The 24217-nt window shown below is 44.3% G+C and overlaps 1 protein-coding gene across 1 annotated transcript in view; it reads left to right on the top strand.

Annotated features, from left to right (window-relative positions):
* The window catches only part of ERCC3 (ERCC excision repair 3, TFIIH core complex helicase subunit), a 476680-nt gene that overhangs the window by 327780 nt on the left and 124683 nt on the right, over positions 1 to 24217 (top strand). The window contains 1 exon segment of the mRNA XM_044078239.1: positions 1432 to 1528. Within this exon segment, the coding sequence (XP_043934174.1) occupies positions 1432 to 1528 (97 nt within the window).

Genomic DNA, 24217 nt, shown 5'->3' with positions numbered 1-24217 from the left:
GGGACAGCAACCGACGCAGGACCCAAGACTTTGTTAATCAGGCCAGCTGAGGTGTACTGCAAGCAGATAACCCAAATGTGATGACTGCAACAGTGAATACACTTGAACATCTACATTTATGGTAAGTGTACACAACTGTATTTTTCCTTCACCTCCTGACACCTTACTATTTCGCCCCATATTTCCAGCATCTCAAGCTACCTCACTGTTACCAAACTACTAAACTACACAGTAATTCAAAGTATTCTTCCCTTCCGCTTTCATTTCACTTCTGTTCAGTGGGGACATCACCCAAACCTAGGGTCCATCATCTCCCCAGCAATCAGCACCTCAGACCGACCCTCATCTGACATGAATCCAGTAAAACTCTCATCATTTAAAGATAGAGGATAAGTAGTAAAATCCCCTGCCTGCAGTCCTGGATTAAAACAAGCAATCCTGACATTCTGGTCATAACTGAGACACTGTTAAAACCCACTGTCGCCTCTGAAGAGAGGTTACCCCCTGGTTGGAGCTTACTACTCCTTGGCCACCCATACAAAAAAGATGATATTGCACTCCTCTACTAAAATAACCCCCCAGCTTTCTCTGTACTGTAAATCATGTCCATCTTTCTCAAAAGCAGAATTCATGATCTCCCTCTTAAAGATTAACAATGCCTAGTCTATTTTCATAATAGCACTCTTTATCCCACCTGGTAGTGGTTCATACTGTAGTATATTGGAAGACTTTCTCTCCTGGTCATCATCTAATGTACCACTGGAAACTGTCATCCTAAGTGACTTAAAACATCAGTTTGTCTTCCACAATCCTCCCAAGTCAACTTCCCTATATAAACTTTTTCACCTTCAATCATTTAATAACTCCACTACTAGACAAAGTAAATCCACAAGCTCATCATCCATTCTAGACTGGCTCTTATCTTATAACCCAAACATCATTTGTGCACCTGTTCTGTCAAGTACCCTAAAGGACCACCATCTAGTATATGCTTTTTCTGATCCCTACCCAGACACAGCAAGTCAGCCATCTACCAGACTGCCAGCCAACAATGTTGTGCGCCAATTTGTATTTAATTTGATGAGTGCAGCCTTGTAACTTCACCATTTTTCAGTGTTTTCTTACTTAACTCACAACTTGTGTACAGATGCATCTTTGGTTACATTTCAAGAATATAGCAATTGATTTTTTTTTCTTCCAAATTGGATACTTTCCCATCCTGACAGTAAAGTTTTAGCAAATTTTGAATGACATTAAAAATAATATTAGCTGATCAACCATAACATGCTAATTACAGGTAAGGAATTGAGCCATATGTTTTTGTTATCTAGAGTACAAATGAGGAGGACAAAACCATATTATTGGATGGAAATGGTAATATTACTAACTCTATTTTGGTCACAAGATATACTTTATTTTTTCACTGTTTAGACCTTATATTTATGGTCCTACATCTCAAGGTGAAAGAATGCAGATTCTACAGAATTTTAAGCACAATCCAAAGATTAACACCATATTCATATCTAAGGTAAGGCATATGGGATTATTTTTCCGTAACATTGAGTGCATGACCTACATGTTTTTGCAACATATTTTAACTTATTCATTGAGATATGGCTGCCCTGTTAAAGTCCTGCAGGTGAACGTTCTGGAAGACTGACAGAGATTTAATTGGAAAGGAGCAGCCTTGATTTATGAGATATGCTCACATCTGCACTGTGACACTACCACATTTTCCTGTAACTAGACCTGCCCCTAATTCATATTTAATGTAATTAAGCTGGTTAGTGCTTTAGGTAAGCATAGTAAGTAAAACATTGTTTTGTGTCATTTTCTTGTGTATCACTGGGGAATGAAAATGGCATAAGTAAGATGACCGAACACATCACCTGATCTGAAAGGAAGGAACTGCGGCCAGCAGGGAAAGAGAGATGCTGTGATGAACATGAGAGAAAGAGGCGAAAATATTGACTAGAAATGTGAATTATTAAAAAAAGTTTGAGTGTAGTGGTGTAAGAATGTTTAAATATGTAGGATAAGAATCTATATATGTTTGATGGGAGGCACCAGAATATGGGGAATAAAAATGTGTAGGTCGATTAAATGTTGACATCTCACCCTGCTTGAGCTCAGGGGACCTGAAAGTGTTTTCCTGAATCCAAAGAGATTTCATGTGAAGTTGTTCAGTTTCACCGTTCATTCTTCACTGATGGGTTCGGAACCGATCCCTCGGCTTAGGTACGGCCACATGCAAAGCTCACGTTCTTCCAGTAGCTCGAGGCCAAGCCCCTATCCCATGATGCACTGTGAATTACCCCAGATCTAGTTTGCCGCGGCATCTGATCGGAGGTGCCAGTGAAAGCTCGGGCCAGTAAACTTTTAAAAAATTCTATTTAGCAGTTTATTATGTAACTTTAGTAATTTTTTTACTTGGGATAGTTAGATAGCTAGCTCTTATAACATCCTTGCATTTCCCCTTCCCTTGTGTTCATAAATATTTACTCTTTAAATATTTGGCCTTGTTGTTTTGGTCTAGTTATCTTTGGATAATGTGTGTGTGTTTAACTAACTTATTCTAGTAGTTAGTTCTAGTTATATAGAGTTTTTTGGATACTTTATCTCAGGCTCATCTGTGTGTGTGTGTGTGTGTGTGTGTGTGTGTGTTTAGAGCCTGTTATTTTTATTAATATTTGATCTGCGTGTATTAAAGTAGTATAATGGCAGATGATAAGGACAAACATCTCAAGTCCAGTTTTAAAAAATGTCCAGACTGTAATCAAAAAATGTCAGTAACTGATGGGCATGTTACCTGTAAATATTGTTTAGGGGCTGTCCACTTACAAGAATCTTTTGCTGTCTGCCATTCCTTTTCATCCAGGGTTCTGTTAGAGAGGAAAAGGAAATGAATGGACAGGAGCTTGTTAAAACACCCTTTTCAAGAGACATTGTGTGACCCAGATGTTGCACGCAAATCTAAGTCCTCCAAGTCATCCGTTGAATCTAAGGACTCCAAGCATTCAAAAAAATCTGATGACTCTGTGACATCGGCTTCACAGGTTTCGGAGCCGGCCCACAGCATTGGAGCCTGTATCCAAAGTGCCTCAGTCACCATTACTCAAGTCAGCAACATCGGTGCATTCATCTAGGTTGTCTGTTAGCCTTTCAGATTTGGATATGCATCGACTGGTGCAGAAGCTTCTGCAGGCACCAGGCCTTGTTAAATTGTTGTCGGCTCTGACCCAAGTGGCTTCAGAGCCGAAAAACACTACTCCTGCTTTGTCTACTCCTCCGAGCCATACCAGCCCTTCAGAGCCTGAAGAATCAGACCTGTTAATCGTGGAGCCTTTGGAGTCGAGACCTGTTCCAGTGTCCTTGGCTCCATCCACTCTGACTTCCTCGGCGCCGACCGGGGACTCTAGGAGCCGACATTCTCCACTCGGATCCAGAGAGGATAGTCGGACCGACTTGTCTGTGCCGACTCTCCCTCTCGGGGCTTCGTCTCAGATGAGCTCGGCTCCTACCTCCTGCTCGGAGCCCACTGCCTTGGTGCAGGGGGGTTTGACAGTTCCCTTGGATCCGTTGACTCCTTCTCATCGGAGTGGTGGTGCCTTCGATGCCATGAGGAGAGCGTTGTCTCCCAAGACATCCTCAACTTCAGGCTTTGCTTCTTCATCCCCAAAAGCACCTGTGTCTGCTTCTGCTTCCATGATCCAGGCTAAGCATAGAGCCCCAGGTAGCCCCACAGGGTGGCCCCTGTTCTTCTGAGACCTCTCCAGAAGCCCCCACTGAGGAGGCTCCTAGGAAGAAATTGTGTAAGAGGAGACACTTGGACTCCCCACAGGAGTCTTTAACATCCGATACTGACTTGGATGAGTCAGAAGGGTCTCCCTCTGAGTATATCTCCTTTGCTGAGATACTTGAGATCCTTAGGCAGAGTGGTGATTGGCAGTCCAAAAACCCTATTGAGGATGAGTCAGTTCTCCTGAAGGATTTCGGGTCTCAACCTTCCACCTCTTGGGTGTCTCCGCCCTTTGAAGAACTCATGCAGTTGTCTTCTCGAAGGGCGTGGGAGTCACCGGATTCTACGGAGCCTGTCCCTAGGAGGCCTACCACACTTCAGCCCCACTAGACAAAACGTTCTTAGCCAAAGGAGTTCCTGTTGATGCCATGGTGGTGGCGGTGGCCACCAAGAAGGAAATGTCTGAGACATCGTCTATCCATCCTCCTAATAGAGAGTCTAGGATTATGGATAGATATGAGAAACGCATGTTCAATTCAGCGACTTTTGCTCTCCATTCACTGAACTACTTAACCCATTTTACTAGGTTGCAAAGAGATCTCCTTAAGGAGTTGGGAGATGCTCTTCAGGGTATAGTAGCTGCCGAAGCCTTTGATAAAGTTGCTGCCCAGCTTTCTACCCTAAATTCTATTGTCAACTCATCCATGCGTCTCCTATCCTATGCAGTTGATGGAAAGAGTAGGGCAGCGGGTACAGGAATCGCTCTTAGAAGACATTCCTGAATGCACTTGTGTTCCTCGCGGAGCCCTTAAAGTCATCCTTCATGAGCACTCCCTTTGATGGCTCATCCCTTTTTGAGCCTAAAGTGAAGGAAACCTTGACCAGGTGTGAACAGGAGGGAAAGACTCTGCCGTCGGAGTCTGTTTTTCCACCCCTACCCGACCTTATCCCAATGGTCAAAGGGGAGGGAAAATGTGGTTCCGGAAAGCCCAAGGAGCCTTTCAGGGCACACGTGGTGAACCCCCCACCAGGGGCAGAGGAGGGGGTAATAATGGAAGACGCTGCCCTCACAGCAGAGGGGGGGGGTCTGCAACACCAGGGGCACAGAGATCACTTTTCTGGGCAACCCTACCAGTGCTCCTGAAAGGAGGCCCGACTGTTCTGCTCTGGAGGCAGTCGGGGGGCGCTTATCTTTGTACCCAGACGCCTGGCTAAAAATAAAAGACAGCTGGGTACAAAGTATCATTTCCAGAGGGTACTTCATACCATTCGCCACACCCCCTTCGATTATAAGGAGAATCCCGGACGTTCCACCCAGTTGCAGGGAACAGGCAACTGTAGAGGTCCGAAAGTTGCTAGAAAACAAGAGTCATCCAGCCAGTCTCAGCAGACCAAACAGGATCCAGAACTTACTCAAGATTCTTTTTGGTTCCAAAGAAAACGGGACTGGAGACCCATTTTGGACCTCAGCAGACTCGACTAATATGTAACAAAAGAAAAGTTCCAGGTGGTCACGCTTCAGTCTATACTTCCCTTCTTAGGGAAAGACAGTTGGATGTGCTCAATAGATCTCAAGGATGCGTACTACCACATAAAGATGGCCAGGCCATCCAAAGATCACCTGCGTTTCTGGCTGGGAGCCAATCATTATCAGTTTCAGCCCTGCCCTTTGGTCTCACTACAGCTCCCAGAGTGTTCACCAAATGCATGGCAGTGGTCACGGCTCACCTGAGGCGTCTAGGATTCCAGGTGTTTCCGTATCTAGACGATTGGCTCCTTACCGCCACCACCAGCCATCAGTTAATTCAGGCAAGTGAGTACACTCTGCACTCTGCAATCATCTAGGCATTACAGTCAACTTAGAAAAGTCTGCTTTGTCGCCATTGCAGCATATCGCTTTTATCGGGGCAGAGCTAGACATCTCAGCCACCACTCTAAGGCTATCAATGGAAAAAGTCTTTCTTCTTCGTCAGCCTGTCAGCACATTGGTATCAAAAGACAGAGCACCAGCTTCAGAAGTTCTGAAAGTATTGGGTATGATGGCAGCAGCGATCCTAGCCATACCATTAGCAAGAATGCATATGCGGATACTCCAGGGGCTGTTGTTCACTCAATGGTCTTACCAGAAACTACCCATGAACCACACAATATTGATTACAAGCTCTTGCAAGAAACACCTCCAGTGGTGGTTGATGTCTCTTCATGTCACTATAGGACGTCCCTATGATGTTCTTCGTATTTCACTGTTGCAGTCATCACATTTGGGTTATCTGCTTGCAGTAGCCCTCAATCGGCCTGCTTATCAAAGTCTTGGGTCCTGCTTCGGTTGTGTTCTAATCTTCCATGACGTCAGGTAGTCATGGGTATAAAGCATGCAGCCGATGCCATTACATCAGTCTTTCTTGCCGTGCGGTGCCCGAAGCAGAAGCAGTTCACAAGTGCCGGTCGGCCAACTCCTGAAATTTTCGTTTTTGAGTTTCAGAACTGAAGTCTTCAACTAAAGCTAAGTACCCTGTTGGGTAAACTTTTTCTTGCTCTAAACCGATGTGAGTAAAAGTCAATAATTGTATTTCTTGTGGAAAGCAAATACCTCATAAAGATTTTCATTTATACTGTATTCCTTGCCTAGGCCCTGACCACGACATACCTCGCTGTCGATTTTGTGCCTTATTTAAACAGTGAACCATTCGTCGTCGGTATGTTTATGCTTCTAAATATTTTGGTACTCTGTTCAATTATCCAGATTTGTCTTTGGTAAGCCACCCGACTACCGACATTCTGAAAAAATGCAAAGATAAAGACAGAGACAGGCCACCTAGGTCCAAAGCTGCCGACGACACTTCTCATAAGCTAGTCACCAGTTCGCTGGTACTCAGTGAGGTGCTTTCGCAGCCCCTGATACCCGCTACTTCAGATTTGCAGGCCTCTACTGAGACCCATTCGGAGTCCGGTATGCTGTGAGATGCTTCAACTGTGAAACATGCGGATGTCTCTACTTGGATGGGTCCAGAGCCGCTGTGCAGGCACCGGCTTCTGAGGGTGTATTCAGGCCTACTGACTTGCATATTAAACCGACGCCATCTTCTTCTTCTTCAAGGCCTAAAACCTGATCCATGCCTAGAAAACTGACGCCCGTACCGTATGGTCAGGCCTTTATGCCTATAAAACAAATAAGAATGGCTGAAGACCTTATTACTTTTATCAGGGGAAGCCAACTTTCCCCCTCTAAGAGACCTAGGACTGAATTTGCTTATGATGCTTCTGACCAGGATTCTGAAATTTCTGTTTCCTCTGATGACCAGGATTTACCCTTATAAACCTATGAGGATTCTGATGCAGAGGACTCTATTCCCTCTGCTTCCCCTCCAGAGGATTTCTGTTTTGGTAAAACCTTGCATACTCCTAGGTAGCATTTTCGCTGGGAAAGCCAGGATTACTCTGATTCTAAAAAGAGGCTTAGGGATTTCTTACTCCTGCCCCAACACAGGCCTTTAGCTATCCCGCCTGTACTGGACATTGTTGATGATGCTTTTCAGAATCTAGCTTGGCCCCTGACTCCTTACCTCCTGCTCCCAGAAAACCTGATAGATATTACTGGGTTCCTGACTCTCAAGTTCCTTTTTAAAAATCATACTGCGGATCCTTAGACCATTTCACAGGGACCCAAGGGCATTAAGGCTACTACTGCCAAAAATCCTACCCCCTCTGGTAAATATTCCAGGGCGCTGGATAGATGAGGTAAGAAGGTATGCACTTCTGCAACCTTGGCCATTAGGGCCTTAAACTGCCAGTTTCATATGTTAAAGTATCAGCAGCATATTATTGGATTGCTTAAACAGAAAATTATGTTGATTCCTGACTGTGCTGAAAATAAGGATTTACAGGATTTAATGCATTCTGCTGAACAAGTTGGAAAACATACTTTGCAGTGTGGTTTTGATTCACTAGAGGCATCTTGCAGGGATGCTGTCACTGGGTCTGTACTTAGATGGCATGCTTGGCTTAAGGAGCAATCTTTGCCAGATCATGTTAAAGCTAAATTGCTGGATGCTCCTTTAAATTAGGACTGCCTGTTTGGCAACAAAGTAGAAGAAGTCATTAAAAAGATGGAGGAAAAAGCTAAATCTATGCAAACTGTTAAAGATTTCCTACAAGTACAGCCTCCAAGATTTAGTAGGCATTGGCCCTCCAAGAATTGGTCCTTTCCTGCCTCTTCCAGGCCTTCTCAGTCCAAACCCAGAACCAGCAGAACACCCAGGCTTCAGTCCCAAGGTACGCACAGGACTAAGCAGTGGGGGGCTCCCACTTCCAAATCAGGGAGTAGTAAGACTCCCCCTATGGTAAACTGTCTCAATGACGTAACTTTAAAACCTCCAAGCCCTTCTCAACTGACTGTTCTTTTAGGGGGAATGATTGCTCTGCCGGCAAAAAACTGGGAACTCATTACCCAGGACAAATGGGTTTTAAATATACTTTCCCAAGTATACAGATTCCACTTCCACACATTACCAACCCCCAAACGATTGGCCAAAAATACCCCCAAATCAGTGGGTAGAGGCTCAAAAGCAAGTACTCTCTCTTAAGTATAAGGGCAATTCAAACTGTCCCAGAAGAGGAAAGGGGACAAGGTTTCTACTCAAGACTTTTCCTGGTACCGAGAAAAGACAACACATGGCGCCTTTCTATCCTAAACACCTTTTTTGGTGATCCCAAAATTCAAGATGCTAACTCTTAACCATGGGGGTTTATGAGGGACGGCAACTCCCAGTTTACCTATGCTAGGCAAGGATGCCTGGTTGGCACACTGGATTTAAAGGAAGCCTACCTGCACATCCCAAACGGGGAATCTTGCAGAAGATGCATGCACTTCAAAGCAGGCTACATGCACAATCAGTTCGCTGCACTGTCCTTTGGCTTATCTACTGCGCCCAGGGTATTCACAAAGTGCCTAGCTCCAGTCATTGCATTTTGCAGGCAAAGAAATATTCAAATATATCCATACCTGGACGATTGTCTAATTCAGGCAGAAAGCCAGGACATACTTTTGAATCATTTGGCATTTGTACAAAAGATGCTAATTTGTCTGGGGTACACCATAAATGAAAATAAATCACATCTTGTACCCTGTCAACAAATTATATTCCTGGGAGCAAGCTTGAACACAACTTCCCAGATGGCTTTCCTCGTGCCAGAGAAACAAATTCATTTTACAGCTTACTTCAAACTAATGGCCACAAAAACCCTGCTATCTTGGGGTTCATGGCCTCCTGCATTCTCCTAATTCCATATGCAAGACTGCATATGAAGAAACTACAATGGTATCTAAAAAGCTTATGGTGTCAACATTCTCAGCATCTAGAAGCAGTGATTCCTATCATACCTTGCCTACAGCTAGAGTTCCTTTGGAGGGCAGAGGCCTGCCACCAAAACAAGGATCTACCATTCACTCTACCCCTTGCCACCCAAACCCTAACAACAGATGCATCAGACTATGCATGGGGGGGGGGTCACCTGGCGGGTAAGTGCATTCAGGGCAAATGGAACCCAAGTTAAATATACCTCCATATCAATCAAAAAGAAATGTTAGTTGTATGTAATGCTCTGACAGCCTTCAAGGACCACATTCTTCCAGGACAATTAATGGTAAAGACGGACAACACCACTGTTATGTGGTACATAAACAAGTGGGTGGAACCCACTCATATACCCCCTCTGCAGAGTTATGGCTCTGTGGAACACAGCCTTGAGCTACCAAGTGCATCTGCAGGCTCATTTCCTGCCAGGAAAGCTAAATACACTGGCAGACGAACTCAGCAGAAATCTAATGGACCCACACAAGTGGAAACTGGAATCAAAGACTTTCAACTTGTTGATAAACAAATGGGGGAGCCCAGATATAGACCTGTTTGCCTCCCCCCAGAACTACCAATTGGACATATTCTGCACAAGGACTCCCCACAAACAAGCTTGGAAAGTGGATGCCCTGTCCTTCACCTGGAAAAATCTGTCATTTTATGCCTTTCCTCCTCTGCCTCTCCTCTCCAAGGTACTACTAAAGATCAAACAGGACAAACCAATGACAGTACTGATTGCACCAGACTGGCCACGCCAACACTGGTATCCCCTCTTTCGCTGTGTGTCACTGCTGGCACCATGGCACCTGCCTCAGACCCCTACCCTGCTGTCCCAGCAGGAGGGCCAGATTCTGCATCCTCAGCTTCAAACCCTGAACCTGGCAACCTGGCTAATTACCTGATCTCTCTGTTACCATCCCAGAGCAAACAAGTGTTGGATCTCATTCTGGAGACAAGGAGGCCTAGTACTAGAAAATCTTATGCTGAAAAATGGAAAAGATTATGTTCCTAGAACCAAACTCAGGGGATAGGGACGGCAGCGCCCAATTTACCTCAGATTCTTCAGTGCTTAACTGAGATGCTTCATAAGGACCTTTCTTTTTCCTCCATCAAAATTCATGCCTCAGCCACTTCAGCTCATTACAACACAGAACCACCCCTCTTCTCTCATCCACTGCTTAAGCAGATGTTCTTCGTTTTTCACTGTGCAGTCATTACATTTGGGTAATCTGCTGCCAGGTTGCCCTCAGTCAGCCTGAATTCCAAAGTCTTGGGTCCTGCGTCGGTTGCTGTCACCTCTTCCGTGACGTCAGGTCATCAGGGGTATAAAAGATGCAGCCAACGCCATTTTATTCAGTCTTTCTTGCCACACGGTGCCCGAAGCAGAAGCAGTTCGCAAGTGCCGGTTGGCCGACTCCTGAGATTTTCGTGTTCGAGTTTTAGATCTGAAGTCTTCATTAAAAGCTAAGTACCCCATTGGGGAAACTTTTTTCTTGCTCCAGATCGATGTCAGAAAAAGTTAATAATTGTATTTCTTGTGGGAAGCAAGTACCTCATAAGGACTTTCCTTGCCTAGGCCCTGACCACGACATTGCTAGTTGTCGGTTTTGTGCTAGATTTAACCAACGCACTATTAAGCATCGGTACGATTTTGCATTAAGCTATTTTGGGCTAAGATTTAATTATACAATGTCGTCGGATAGCCATCCGACTACCGGAGTTCACAAAAAACAAAGAAAAAGACAGGCAACCGAGGTCCGAAACCAACGATGAAGCATCTCCTAAGCAAGTCGCTGGTTTGCTGGTCCTCAGTGAGGCACTTTTGCAGCCCCTGACGCACGCTACTTTAGAGTCGCAGGCCGCTACCGACTCCCACATGGAATCGGCCAGGCCGCTGGAAACTCCAGGTATTTGAGCCTCAGAGATTATTCCATCAGATGGTTCCAGGCCCGCTGAGCAGGCATCAGCTTCTGAGGGTGTATTCAGACCTAAACAATTGTATATTAAACCGACTTCAAAGACAAAAACTAAAACACCTTTAAAGGCAAAGAAACAAGTTCACCAGCCACAAGGACAGGCCTCCATGCCCAAAAAAACAGATGCTCAAAATGGCCGAAGACTTAATTACCTTGATCAGGGGTTCCCATCCCCCTCCTGATAAGAGGCCTAGGCAAGAGACAGACTATGGATCTTCAGGTCAGGTTTCCATTTCTTCTGATTCCTCTTTTTATCAGGAATATTCTCTTCCCCCCATGAGGATTCTGATGCTGAAGAATCAATTCCTTCAGCTTCTCCTCCTGGGGACTACTCTTTTGGGGAAACCTTGCATACCATGAGGGAGCACTTCCACTGGGAGAGCCAAGCTTTTTCAGAATCTAAGAAAACGCTCCGAGACTTCCTTTTACTACCTCAACACAGGCCTCTAGCTATTCCACCTGTGTTAGACATTGTGGGTGATGTGTTCTCGGAGTCTAGTCTGACCCTGACTCTTTACCTCCAGCTCCTGTTAAGCCGGACAGGTACTACAGGGTCCCTGACTCTCATAAATTCCTTTTCAAAAACCCTACTGCAGACCCAGAAACTATTTCTCAGGGTCCCAAAGGGATCAAGGCTTCTACTGCAAAAAACCCTATCTCTCTGACAAGGGATTCTAGGGCACTGGATAGATGGGGAAAAAAGATTTACGCATCTGCTACTTTGGCTATAAGGGCCTTAAATTGCCAGTTTCATATGCTCAAATATCAGCAATATATCATGACTCTGCTTAAACAGAAAATTATGGCAAATTCTGAATGTACAGAAAACAAAGAAATGCAGGATTTATTGCATGCAGATGAACAAGTTGGAAAGCATACTTTGCAATGTTGGTTTGATTCTCTGGAGGCCTCCAGCAGGGCCGCTGTTATGGGTTCTGTCATTAGGAGGCATGCTTGGCTAAAGGAACAAAATCTGCCTGACCACTTTAAAGCAAAATTATTAGATGCTGCTTTACAACATGATACCTTGTTTGGTGTTAAGGCAGAAGAGGTGTTAAAGAAAATGGAGGACAAAGCAAAATCTATGCAAACGGTCAAGGATTTCTTACAGGTAAAGCTACCTAGATTTAGCAGACACTGGCCTACAAAGAATTGGTCCTTTCCAGTCTCAGACAGACATCAAAGGGGCAGATCCAGACACCCTAGAGGCAGATCACAGCCGCAAGGTTCCTACAGGTCTAAGCAGTGGAGTGCTTCTACCTCCAAAGGTGGAGAAGACAAATCACAACCATACAGGAAACAGTCCCAATGACTTCCCCCTGCCTGCACCAAGCACTTATCTTCTGGCAGCACCCTTAGGGGGAAAACTAGCACTTTTTTCTCAAAATTGGCACATTATAACCCAGGACAAATGGGTTCTAGACATAGTGTTACAAGGCTACAAGTTACATTTCCATACCCTGCCAAGGACAAATGGTTGGCCAGACCTGCCAAAAAATCAATGTGCAGAGGCTCAAAAACAAGTTGCAGCTCTCATGGACATGAGGGCTATTCAACAAGTGCCACAGCAAGAGCAGGGACAAGGATTTTACTCAAGACTGTTCTTGGTACCCAGAAAGGACAAAGCATGGAGACCAATACTGGACCTATCTATTCTAAACACTTTCCTGGATATACCAAAATTCAAGATGTTGACCTTACAGCAGCTTCTGCCCATGCTGGGCAGCAAGGCTTGGCTGGTGACTTTAGACCTAAAAGAGGCATACCTGCATGTCCCAATCAGACAATCATGCAGAAGATACCTCAGATTCAAGGCTGGCACAAAGCATTACCAATTCTCTGCACTGCCCTTTGGCTTATCTACTGCACCCAGGGTCTTCACAAAGTGCCTGGCACCAGTAATTGCTTACTGCAGACAAAGAGGAATACAAATATATCCTTACTTGGACAGCCGCCTCATACAAGCAGAGAACAAGGACACCCTACTACAGCATCTGACGTTTGTGATAAAACTTTTAACATGCCTAGGGTACACGGTCAACAAAAGTAAATCAAAACTAGTACCCTCTCAAGAGATAATATTCCTGGGTGCAAGCTTAAATACAACTGCCCAGATGGCTTATCTCACTCCAGACAAACAAAGGCAACTGACTACCTATTTCAAGGAAATGGCAACAAAGACCCAGTTATCTGCAAGAAAAATTCTGCAGGCTTTGGGCTTCATGGCATCCTGCATCTTACTAATGCCATATGCAAGACTGCATATGAGGAAAATTTAGTGGTACCTAAAAAGTGTCTGGACACAACATTGCCACAGTCTGGAAACAATGATTACTCTAATTCCCTGCCTGCAACAGTAATTTCGATGGTGGGCAAAGGCTTGTCACCAAAACAAGGGACAACCACTCTCACTACCCCCAGCCAGGCAGAGCCTAACAACAGATGCATCAGATTATGCCTGGGGGGCACACATGGCAGGAAGAGGCATTCAGGGCACCTGGTCCACAAACCAAAAGCATCTGCATATCAATCAAAAAGAGATGCTAGCTGTTCAAAATGCCCTGACCAGCCTTCAAGGACGTACTTCATCCGGGACAACTGATAAAGACAGACAACACCACGGTCATGTGGTACATAAACAAGTAGGGGGGGGCACTCATTCCTATCCCCTATGCAGACTAGCCATGGCTTTATGGAACACAGCATTGACTTACCAAGTTCATCTGCGGGCACAATTCCTGCCAGGAAAAGAAAATACTCTGGCAGACGAACTAAGCAGAAACCTCATGTATCCCAACGAGTGGCACCTGGATCCACAAGTCTTCAGCATGATAACAAAGAAATGGGGACGACCGGACATAGATCTATTTGCCTCCCCTCAAAACAATCAACTAAAAAGATTCTGCACAAGGACTTATCACAGACAAGCTTGGAAAGTGGACGCCTTATCTTTCAGCTGGACAATCCTGTCAGTATATGCCTTTCCTCCACTGCCTCTCCTCCCCAAGGTACTCCTAAAGGTCAGGCAGGAGAAACCAAAAATGATTCTGATTGCCCCAGACTGGCCATGCCAGTACTGGTATCCAATCTGAAGGAACTTGTCCCAATGCCCAGCCTGGACCTTACCTCAAATACCTCATCTACTGTCCCAGCAAAACAATCATCATGCACAGCCAACTCAGGACCCTAAACCTGGCAGCATGGCGGATAATGTAGCCATACAAACCACACCTCTCAGTAAAGCTGTGATGGATGTCATTTTAGAAGCCAAAAGGCCTAGTACTAGAAAATCCTATGCTGGGAAATGGAAGATATTTTGCGTTTGGAACCAAGCTCAAGGAACTGATACAGCTGTCATAAATATTCCTCAGATTTTGCAATACTTAACTGAGATGCTGGACAAAGGCCTATCTTTTTCATCAATTAAAATCCATGCCTCTGCCATTTTGGCTCATTACAATACAGAGCCACCCCTCTTTTCTTATCCTTTATTAAGGCAGTACCTCAGAGGAGCCAAAAACTTAAGGCCTCCAAGGAGAACGCCAATACCTGCATGGGACCTCAATTATGTCTTGGAAAAACTCACCTTACCTCCTTTTGAGCCAGCCTCTTTTCTCTGTTTATGTAGTATCTTAGTATCTTAAAAGGCCAAAAATTGGCCCCAACCAGAAGATCACCAACTCGCATCGCGACAATTTTTTTTGCTGGAAAAAACTCCTGTCTCCTTTTGAGCCAGTAGCTACTGTGGACATAAAGTTCTTATCTTGGAAAACAGCTCTGCTCCTAACAATAACTTCTGCAAGACGAGTTTCAGAGCTACAGGCTCTCATGGCTGCGGAACCCTTTATCATTTTTTATCCAGACAGGGTCTCTCTGAGAACAAACTCTACATTTATGCCTAAGGTGGTATCCAGTGTAGCCCTTAACCAAACAGTTAATTTGCCAACTTTTTATCCAAATCCACAGAACAAGGGGGAGAAAATTCTGCATTCTTTGGACGTACACAGACAACTTAGATTCTACTTGGACAAAACTAAAGTTTTCAGAAAGACAGACCAATTACTAGTGGCATATGCCGCAGCATCACAAGGAAAGGCAATCTCCAAGCAGACTATTTCAAAGTGGATAGGTTACTGCATTCGTTTCTGCTACTCACAGCATGGCAAACCAGTGCCTAAGGGCATTAGGCCACATTCAACCAGAGCTGCAACCTTTCTCAGGGGAGTACCAACTAAATACATTTTAGAGGCTGCTACTTGGAGTTCAGTGCATACCTTTACAAAACATTACAATCTGCCTCTTTACTCTAAATCCAGGGCAGGCTTTGCCACTGCAGTTCTGCAGGGCCTCTTAGCCGCTCCTAATGCTGTTTAGCTCCAGCCCCCCAACCTTAGCTTTGGGACTCAACCCAAATGTAATGACTGCAACAGTGAAACACGAAGAACATAGTACAGTTGTGTACACTTACCATAAATGTAGATGTTTGAGTGTATTCACTGTCCAGGTTACCCACCCGCCATCCCCCTTATTTTTGCTGGAACTTATCTTTACTTCTCTAACCTATACAACCTAGGTGGTGTATTTGCTTATAGATGAAGTTAAAGCTTATTTTGGTGCATGTATGTTTTATTTACATATTTTTAGCCTACCCTTTTGGGGGCACCTGACATATGGGTCAAGAAAAACTGAATAAAATGGCGTCGGCTACATCTTTTATACCCCTGACGACCTGACGTCAGGGAAGAGGCGACAGCAACCGACGCAGAACCCAAGACTTTGGAATTCAGGCCGACTGAGGGCAACCTGCCAGCAGGATAACCCAAATGTAATGACTGCAACAGTGAATACACTCAAACATCTACATTTATGGTAAGTGTGCACAACTGTACTTTTTCGAGTTTCAGAACCGAAGTCTTCAACTAAAAGCGAAGTACCCCGTTAGGGAAACTTTTTCTTGCTCTTTACCGATGTCGGTAAAAGTTAATAATTGCATTACTTGTGGGAATCAAATACCTCATAAGGATTTTCATTTGTACTGTATTCCTTGCCTAGGCCCTGACCACAACGTACCTTGCTGTCGGTTTTGTGCTAAATTTAATCAACGCACTATTAAACATCTGTATATTTTTGCCTTTAAATATTTTGGCTCACGATTTAATTATCCAGAAATGTCGTCAGTTAGCAATCCAACTACCGGAATACTTAAAAAATGCAAAGAAAAAGACAGAGAGAGGCCTTCGAGGTCCAAAACTGACAATGACTCTTCTCCTAAGCCATTCGCCAGTTCGCCGGTACGCAGTGAGGCGCTTTTGCAGCCCCTGATACCCGCTACTTCTGATTCGCAGACCTCTACTGAGAACCATTCAGAGTCCGGTATGCCGCGAGATGCTTCAAATATGGAACCCACGGATGTCTCTACCTTAGATGGGTCCGGAGCCGCTGTGCAGGCACCGGCTTCTGAGGGTGTTTTCAGGCCTACAGATTTGTATATTAGACTGACGCCATATACAAAACTAAGGCCAAAATCTAAATCTATGTCTAAAAAACCGACGCCTGGGCCACATGTGCAGGCCCCTATGCCTAAAAAACAAATTATCAAAATGGCTGAAGATTTAATTACTCTGATCAGGGGTAGCCAACCCCCTCCTTCTAAGAGGCCTAGGCAAGACATTGATTATGAATCTTCTGAACAGGATTCTATTTCTTCTGACTCTTCTAATGACCAGGATTTGTCTATACCTACTTATGAGGACTCTGATGCAGAAGATTCCATTCCTTCTGCTTCCCACCTGAGGATTCTTCTTTTGGGGAAACTCTACTTATCTTAAGGGAACATTTCCACTGGGAAAGTCAGAATTTCTCTGACTCTAAAAAGAGACTTAGGGATTTTCTTCTTCTTCCTCAGCATAGGTCTTTGGCTATACCTCCTGTTTTAGACATTGTTGATGATGTTTTTTCAGAATCTAGTTTGGCTCCTGATGTTCTTCGTGTTTTAGTGTTGCAGTCATTACATTAGGGTAATCTGCTGGCAGGTTGCCCTCAGTTGGCCTGAATAACAAAGTTTTGGGTCCTGCGTCATTTGCTGTCTCATCTTCCATGACATCAGGGGTATAAAACATGCAGCCGACGCCATTTTATTCAGTCTTTCTTGCCGAGCGGGGCCGAAAGCTGAAGCAGTTCGCAAGTGCCGGTTGCCGACTATTGAAATTTTCGCATTCAAGTTTCAGAACCAAAGTCTTCAAACTAAAGCTAAGTACCTCATTGGGGAAACTTTTTCTTGCTCTTTACCGATGTCAGTAAAAGTTAATAATTGCATTACTTGTGGGAAGCAAATACCTCATAAGGATTTTCATTTATACTGTATTCCTTGCCTAGGCCCAGATCATAACGTGCCTTGTTGTCGGTTTTGTGCTAGATTTAACCAATGCACTATTAAGCGTCGGTATAGTTTTGCTTCTAAATATTTTGGATCAAGATTTAATTATCCTGAAATGTCAGTTAGCAGTCCGACTACCGGAGTTCACAAAAAATGCAAAGAAAAAGACAGAGACAGACTGTTGAGGTGCAAAACCGATGACGAAGCTTCTCCTAAGCCAGTCACTGGTTCGCCGGTACTCAGTGAGGCGCTTTCACAGCCCTTGATGCCCGCTACTTTTGAGTCGCAGGCCTCTACCGAGACCCATTCGGAGTCTGGTATGCTGCGAGATTCTCAGAGTATTGAACCCGCGGATGTCTCTCCCTTGGATGGGTCCGCAGCTGCTGAGCAGGCACCGGCTTCTGAGGTTGTTTTCAGGCCTCAACATTTTTATATAAAACCGACGCCAACCTCAAAAACAAGGACAAAAGCATCTTCTTTGTCTAAAAAACTGACGCATGAGCCACGTGTTCAGGCCCCTATGCCTAAAAAACAGATGATCAAAATGGCTGAGGACTTAATTACCCTGATCAGGGGTTCCCAACCCCGCTAAGATGCCTAGGCAAGGCACTGATTATGAATCTTCAGATCAGGTTTCCATTTCTTCTGATCAGGAATTTTCTATTCCACCCTATGAGGATTCTGATGTAGAGGAATCCGTCCCATCTGCATCTCCTCCTGAGGATTACTCTTTTGGAGAAACTTTGCATACTCTAAGGGAACATTTTCACTGAGAGAGTCAGGACTTCTCTGAATCAAAAAAGAGGCTTAGAGATTTCCTTCTTCCTCAGCATAGGCCTTTGGCTGTACCTCCTGTATTAGACATTGTTGATGATGTGTTTTTGGAATCAAGCATGGCTCCTGATTCCCTACCTCTGGCTCCTAGTAAGCCAGGCAGATATTACAGGGTTCCTGACTCCCACAAATTTCTATTCAAAAATCCTGCTGCTGACCCTGAGACTATTTCACAGGGTCCCAAGGGTGTTAAGGCCTCTACAGCCAAAAATCCTACCCCTCTGATAGAGATTCCAGGGCGCTGGATAGATGGGGAAAGAAGGTTAATATGTCTGCTACCTTGGCAATCAGAGCCTTAAACTGCCAGTTTCATATGCTTAAATATCAACAGCATGTTATGGGCCTATTGAAACAGAAAATGATGTTGATTTCTGATTGTGTGGGAAATAGAGTTACAGGAATTATTGCATTCAGCAGAACAGGTTGGAAAGCATACTTTGCAATGTGGTTTTGATTTCTTGGAGGCCTCTTGCAGGGCCGCAATTACTGGATCTGTGATTAGAAGGCATGACTGGCTCAAGGAGCAAAATCTGCCTGATCTTGTTAAAGCTATATTGTTGTATGCCCCCTTGCAGCATGACACTCTGTTTGGTAATAAGGCAGAAGGGGTTTTAAAGAAAATGGAAGACAAAGCTAAATCTATGCAAACTGTAAAAGATTTCTTGCAAGTGCAGCCACCCAGGTTCAGTAGGCACTAGCCTACTAAAAATTGGTCTTTTCCTCTGTCCAACAGAGCCACTCAAGGCAAATCCAGGCACTCAAAAGGCTCCAGATACCAATCACAGGGTTCTTACAGGCCAGAGCAATGGGGAGCCTCCACCTCCAAATCTGGAGGAAACAAAGGGCAACTCTACAGTAAGCAGTCTCAATGACTTTCCTCTACCATCACCAAGCACTTATCTTTTGGCAGCCCCCTTGGGGGAAAACTAGCACTTCATGCTCAAAATTGGCAATTAGTTATCCAGGACAAGTGGGTGTTGAGCATAGTATCCCAGGGGTACAGATTTCATTTCCATACTTTGTCAATTCCAAACGGATGGTCAGATCTGCCACAAAATCAGTGGGCAGAGGCTCAGAAACAAGTTATGTCCCTCATAGATATGAGGGCTATTCAACCAGTACCAGAAAAGGAAAAAGGACAAGGTTTTTATTCAAGACTTTTCCTGGTACCCAGAAAAGACAATTCTTGGTGTCCAATACTGGATTTATCGATTTTGAATACGTTCCTGGACATTCCAAAATTCAAAATGCTGACTTTACAACAGCTACTGCCTATGCTGGGCGGAAACGCTTGTTTAGTGACTCTAGACTTAAGAGGCATACCTGCATATCCCAATAAGGGAATCGTGCAGAAGATACCTCCGTTTCAAGGCAGGCTTTTTGCATTACCAATTCTCTGCACTGCCCTTTGGCTTATCTATTGCACCCAGGGTCTTTACAAAGTGCCTGGCACCAGTAATTGCATTCTGCAGACAAAGAGGCATACAAATTTATCCTTATCTGGATGACTGTCTCATTCAAGCAGAGGACAAGGACACTATTCTTCAACATCTGGCATTTGTAAAAAGGCTTCTAACATGCCTAGTGTACACAATAAATGAAAATAAATCCCAACTGGTACCCTCTCAAATAATTACATTCCTGGGTGCAAGCTTGAATACAACTGCCCAGATGGCCTACCTTATGCCAGACAAACAAAGGCAACTGACAATATACTTCAAACAAATGGCAACAAAAACCCAGTTATCTGCAAGACAAATTCTGCAGGCTTTGGGGTTCATGGCATCCTGCATTGTACTAATTCCAAATGCAAGACTGCATATGAGGAAACGTCAATGGTACCTAAAAAGTTTATGGAGCCAACATTGTCACAGTCTGAAAATAATGATTCCTCTCATTCCCTGCCTACAACAGGAGTTACTTTGGTGGGCGGAGACATGTCACCAAAACAAGGGACTGTCATTCACTCTACCCCCTGCCACCCAAACCCTAACTACAGACTATGCTTGGGGGGCACACCTGGCGGGGAGATGCATTCAGGGCAAATGGAGCCCAAAACAAATGCATCTGCATATCAACCAAAAAGAGATGCTAGCTGTTCAGAATGCTCTGACAGCCTTCAAGGACTTGCATCATCCAGGACAACTATTGATAAAGACGGACAACACCACGATTATGTGGTACATAAACAAGCAGGGGGGTACACATTCCTACCCCCTTTGCAGACTAGCCATGGCATTGTGGAACACAGCTTTGACTTACCAAATACATCTTTAAGCTCAATTCCTGCCAGGAAAACAGAATACTCTGGCAGACGACCTAAGGAGAAATCTTATGGACCCACACAAAAGGAAACTGGATCCACAAATCTTCAGCATGTTAACATGGAAATGGGGGAGCCCAGACATAGATCTATTTGCCTCTCCCCAAAATTATCAGCTGGACAAATTCTGCTCAAGAATTCATCACAAAAAAGCATGGAAAGTGGATGCCCTATCCTTCAGTTGAAAAAAACCTATCAGTCTATGCCTTTCCCCCTCTACCTCTTCTCTCCAAAGTCTTACTAAACGTCAGACAGGAAAAACAAAAATGATCCTAGTTGCTCCTACCTGGCCTCGACAACACTGGTACCCACTTCTAAGAAATATGTCTCAACTTCTCCCTTGGTTCTTGCCTCAAATACCTCATCTACTGTCTCAGCAGGACAACCAAAATTCTGCACACACTGCTCCAAACTCTGAACCTTGCAGCATGGCTGATCATTTAATTATTCAAACAACACCTCTCAGTAAATCTGTGATGGATGTTGTTTTGGAAGCCAGAAGGCCTAGTACTAGAAAATCTTATGCTGATAAATAGAAGACATTCTGTGCTTGGAACCAAGCACAAGGAACAGACACAGCAAAGCCCAATATTCCTCAGATTTTACAATATTTGACTGGGATGCTTGACAAGGGCCTGTCTTTTTCTTCAATAAAAATCCATGCCTCTGCCATCTCGGCTCATTACAATACAGAGCCACCACTCTTTTTTCTCATTCTTTATTAAGGCAGTACCTCAGAAGAGCCAAAAACTTAAGGCCTCCAAGGAGAACACCAATACCTGCATGGGACCTCAATTATGTCTTGGAAAAACTCACTTTACCTCCTTTTGAGCCAGCCTCTCCTCTTTTCTTATCCTCTGTTTAAACAGTATCTTAGAGGGGCCAAAAATTTAAGCCCACCCCCCCCCCCCCACCAGAAGATCACCAACTCCCGCATGCAACCTCAATTTTGTGCTGGAAAAACTCATCCTGTCTCCTTTTGAACCAGCAGCTACTGCAGATATAAAATTTCTATCTTGGAAAACAGCTTTTCTCTTGGCAGTCACTTCAGCAAGAAGGGTTTCAGAACTACAGGCCCTCATGACTGTGGAGACTTTTATTACATTTTACGCGGACAGGGTGTCCCTCAGGACCAATCCTTCTTTTATGCATAAAGTGGTATCCATTGTGGCTCTTAACCAGACAATTCACCTGCCAACTTTTTACCCAAATCCGCAGAACAAGGGGGAGCAGATTCTGCATTCATTGGACGTACACAGACAACTAAGATTCTGCTTGAACAGGACCAAATCTCTAAGAAAGTCTGAGCAACTACTGGTAGCATTTGCTGCAGGGTCAGAGGGGAAGGCTAAATCAAAGCAGACTATTTCTAAGTGGATAACGTTTCTGCTGCCTGCACCATTGTAAACCTGTGCCCAAGGGGATCAGATCTCATTCCACCAGGGCTGCCTCTACCTCAGCAGTTTTTCTCAGAGGGTTCCAACCAAATACATTCTAGAGGCTGTTACATGGAGCTCTGTTCATACCTTCACAAAGCATTATCATTTGCCTCTCTTCTCCAAATCCAGGGCAGGCTTTGCCACTGCAGTTCTGCAGGGCCGTATAGCCGCTCTTAATGCTGTTTAGCTCATCCTCCCATCCATAGCTTTGGGATTCTACCCAAATGTGATGACTGCAACAGTGAAACACGAAGAACGTGTTACAGTTGTGTACACTTACCATAAATGTAGATGTTTGAGTGTATTCACTGTTGCAGTCCGGGTTACCCACCCGCCATCCCCCTTTTCTATATCTTTTCTTTCCTTCACTATATACTAAAGCCTTTGTCGTATATTTGCTATTAGATGAAGGTAAAGTTATGTTGCTAAAAGTGCATTTATATATATATATATATATATATATATATATATATATATATATATATATATAATTTTTTTTTTTTTTCCTCCCCAGGGAAGTGCATTCAGGGCAAATGGAGCCCAAATCAAATGCACCTTCATATCAGTCAGAAAGAGATGCTAGCTGTACAGAATGCACTGACAGCCTTGAAGGACTACCTTCATCCAGGACAATTAATGATAAAGACGGACAACACCACAGTTATGTGGTGCATAAACAAGCAGGGGGGTACACACTCCCACCTTTGCAGACTACCCATGGCATTGTGGAACACGGCCTTGACCTACCAAATACAACTACAAGCTCAATTCCTTCCGGGAAAGCTGAATACTCTGGCAGATGAACTAAGCAGAAATCTCATGGAACCATACGAATGGAAACTGGAACCATTGATTTTCAACATGTTGACATGCAAATGGGGGAGTCCAGACATAGATCTTTTTGCCTCACCCCAGACCTATCAGTTGGACAAATTCTGCACAAGAACTCGTCACAAAAAAGTCTGGAAAGTGGATGCTCTTTCATTCAGCTGGAAAAACCTATCAGTCTATGCTTTTCTCCCTCTGCCTCTGCTCTCCAAAGTTCTACTAAAAGTCAAACAGGACAAACCAAAAATGATTCTGATTGCTCCAGACTGGCCTCCCCAACACTGGTACCCACTCCTGCGCAATGTGTCACACCTTCCACCGTGGCACCTGCCTCAGACACCTTACTTACTGTCTCAGCAAAACAACCAAATTCTGCACACTCATCTCCAAACTTTGAATCTTGCAGCATGACTAATCACCTAAATTCACCCTTAGCATCCCTCAGCAAACCTGTGATGGATGTTATTTTGGAGGCGAGAAGGCCTAGTACTAGAAAATCTTATGCTGACAAATGGAAAAGATTCTGTGCCTGGAACCAATCACAAGGAATAAGCACAGCAGTGCCCAATATTCCTCAGATTTTACAATACTTAACTGAGATGCTTCACAAGGGCCTGTTCTTTTCTTCCATAAAAATCCATGCCTCAGCCATTTCAGCTCATTATAACACAGAACCTCCCTTCTTCTCTCATCCTGTGCTAAAGCAGTGCTCAGAGGGGCCAAAAACGTAAGACCACCCAGGAGAGCGCCAACCCCTGCCTGAGATCTCAATTTTGTATTGGAAAAACTCACTCTCCCTCCTTTAGAGCCAGCTGCTACTGCAGACTTAAATTTTCTCTATGGGAAAACAGCTTTCCTTTTAGCAGTCACTTCAGCTAGAAGGATTTCTGAATTACAGGCTGTTATGGCAGTGGAGCCTTTAATTATTTTTCATGCGGACAGGGTGTCTCTCAGGACCAATCCATCCTTCATGCCTACGGTGGTATCCAATGTGGCTCATAATCAGACCATTCATTTGCCAACTTTCTTTCCCAATCCACAGAAGAGGGGGAAGCGGATTCTGCATTCATTGGATGTACACAGACAACTGAGATTTTACTTAAACAGGACAAAATCTCTAAGAAAATCTGAACAACTACTGGTGGCATTTGCTGCAGGGGCAGAGGGAAAGGCTATTTCAAAGCAGACAATTTCCAAATGGATAAGCCATTATATTCATTTCTGCTATATGCACCATGGTAAAACTGTCCCACAGGGGATCAGATCTCATTCCACCAAGGCTGCATCTACTTCTACTGCCTTTCTGAGAGGTGTTCCTACCAGAGACATTCTAGAAGCTGTTACCTGG

This window comes from Protopterus annectens, chromosome 7.part0 (assembly GCF_019279795.1).
Source record: "Protopterus annectens isolate FY-2018-M chromosome 7.part0, PAN1.0, whole genome shotgun sequence".
NCBI lineage: Eukaryota > Metazoa > Chordata > Ceratodontiformes > Protopteridae > Protopterus > Protopterus annectens.
This window is presented reverse-complemented; position numbering and strand designations above follow the sequence as displayed.